The sequence below is a fragment of the Salmo trutta genome, chromosome 5, assembly GCF_901001165.1.
Source record: "Salmo trutta chromosome 5, fSalTru1.1, whole genome shotgun sequence".
Classification (NCBI taxonomy): Eukaryota; Metazoa; Chordata; class Actinopteri; order Salmoniformes; family Salmonidae; genus Salmo; species Salmo trutta.
The window spans coordinates 14,618,967-14,621,673 of record NC_042961.1 but is presented as its reverse complement, the minus strand read 5'-3'; the positions used below and the strand labels follow the sequence as shown (position 1 = coordinate 14,621,673).

The window sequence follows — 2,707 nt, the reverse complement described above, 5'->3', positions numbered from 1 at the left end:
TACTTTACGCATGGATCTCAAATTAGTCTCGGTAGTCCCAGACCTAGAACATTGTTGTAGAAGGCAACGCGTCTGCCAAGGGAGACTAATCTGAAATAGGCAACTGTAAACGTTTAGGTGGAAGTTATGGATCTAGAGACGAGGGGCGGTCGGGTGGCGCTGTCCATTCAACACCATTTAGGGCCTACAGTTTTGCGCATGTATGCGGTTCCTCAACAACATGCCGCCGGCTTTTGAGATCTTATTTCCCTATGTATGAGGTCAAAAACATTATCGAATTTGCAGAGAATTTGTTTATCTTTTGGAAAGCCCATTTACAGTGCTAATGTTCATGTTTGTGTTCACAGGTGAAGACACAGGGACTGACCACTCAAGTAGCGCAGATCTTAAGCACCAGGCAGCCGTCAACAACCCACTTTCAGTACACTCAACGACTGAGCCAGAGGAGCAAGAAGAGGGGGCCGGGGACAGCATCAGCAGCAGCGCCGGAACTTCAGCCACACATGACCCCTCACCTCACAAACGGCGGCGCTCGGATCACGGTTGCGCCAAGCCGCGACGCGCCAGGACTGCCTTCACATACGAACAACTGGTGGCCCTGGAGAACAAATTCCGCTCTACGAAATACCTGTCAGTGTGTGACAGACTCAACCTGGCTCTGTCCCTCAGCCTCACCGAGACGCAGGTCAAGATCTGGTTCCAGAACAGAAGAACCAAGTGGAAGAAACAGAACCCGGGCGCGGACAGCACGATGTCGCCTGGGTCGAACTCTTTGGTCAGCGTCAACCCATGTCCTGTGACGTGTGTCTCGAGTTCAGCCAGTTACCAAACTTTCCCGTCCTTCAGCTCTGGGAATATGATCTTCCATACTGCCGCGGTTCCTTTGTCGTCCACTGGAGGGCTGTTACATCACTTCTTGCCCAATGGTTATCATCTCCAGCCGTCCTACTTTACCCCACATTTATGAGACCTGACCTACTTCGTCTATGGAGACTTGAGGATGGACACACCGAGATAGGATTATAACTAGGTATTGGACTCTCTCTCACAAAAGTGTCATTTTTAACACTGTCTGTTGAACGAGGTCATGACAGACATTAGTCTGCACCCTCAAATGATAACCAGAAGAATAACTTCAGACTCTTCCCACTGGCCAAAAACTGGTTGAATCAATGTTGTTTCCATGTCATTTCAACCCCCCAAAATCAATGTGGTGACATTGAATTAACATGGAAAACTGATTGGATTTGCAAAAAGTCATCAACATAAGGTAATTCCGTCCTTTTTTCACTCAACTTTTAACCTATAATCCAATGGCCAGGTCAAATTTTTGGTTGATTTCACGTTGAATTCACATTAGTTTGCAACTCAACAAAATGTAAATCAAAACTAGACGTTGAACTGACTCTGTGCCCAGTGGGTTGTTCGATGATGGAGAGTAATGTTGGGACAGAGCCTTTTCTGACACATGGGTGGTGAACAAGACTATTTATCTTTACTGTATCTGATGATGTATACCAACAGTCCATGTGGAGGTCTTGCTGTACAGCTGCTTATCATGGAGGGCCAAATAAATACGCAAACCTGCTGCATGCAGATATCTACATAATTAAGATCCTTCAGTGTATGTAGGAACTATAGAGATTGTTGGCCTGCCATAATGAACTGAAACAATATCCCGTTTTCTCTATCTCTGTATTTGACTCTATCTGGAGCAAAATGTAGCATGACACAAACCATCTCTCCTTACTGTATGTTTGGGTCTGTCACTCACAAGATTTCACTGTTCATATTTGTCCATTTTAAAATGAACACATGTAAATTAAAACATCTATGTAAAACAGATATAGAGTCGTAATATTTGATTAATTATGTTTTTTGTTGTTGCTAGTGTGAAGCAAGATGGAATTAATTGTTCAAAAACAGAGAATTTAGACTGTCCAAGAATGAACTACGATCATAGAGGGGATGCTGGTGAAGTAGGTTCAATGTAGATCAGATTAATTTGTCTCAATACCCCTTCAGGCCAGTATAGCTCCATGTTATTGATGTCACACATTCACTTTTTACTCCACTACAACTAATACTTAGTTTTCAACGACTGACTCAATTGCTGAATTCAGGTAAATCATTAACATTGACTAGGGTCCATGTTTCTGGTGATAATGCATTTGAGGTGAGTGTTGGTGAAATGCTTTTTGGGTCACAATAGGTTGATTATTTTGTTTTAGAAAGGTCATCTCTGTTTAGTGCAGATAATTGTAATTAGGTATTTTTTTTATTTTTATCAACGATGCCTCTCTGAAAAATCTGTAAATACTGCCATCTCCTGGATGAAAAAGGTAAGACTTCAGGGGGCCTACTTCATGCATAAGCACTCACACTAAAATCAGTTTTTACATGCTTCAAATACACACCATAACCACAGAGGGTCGCCATCTTCTCACGTTGTTTAATATACCCAATAAGCAGGGAGTGCATGAGGACAAAACAGATTCAACACAGATTTAACTACATATCTTGGTTTCACAACACTGGCACTTATTACCTAGTTTGTATGCTAGTAATATTGCTTATATAATAATGGTTTGTTGACTTTAAGTACACAATACACAACTCAAATGTACGTTAAAGTAAACTTGTAGGCTCCTTCGTTTTTAGTAGCTAGAGAGTCAACATCCATTTACTTGAATGTATAATTGTGACA

The 2,707-nt window shown here is 42.0% G+C and overlaps 1 protein-coding gene across 1 annotated transcript; it reads left to right on the top strand.

Annotated features, from left to right (window-relative positions):
- Nucleotides 1-331: 331 nt before the first annotated feature.
- On the top strand, nucleotides 332-1,845 carry LOC115193460 (NK1 transcription factor-related protein 2-like). The gene has a single exon (XM_029752145.1). The coding sequence runs from the start codon at nucleotides 332-334 to the stop codon at nucleotides 965-967; it is 636 nt and encodes a 211-aa protein (XP_029608005.1). The 3' UTR covers nucleotides 968-1,845.
- Nucleotides 1,846-2,707: the final 862 nt, after the last annotated feature.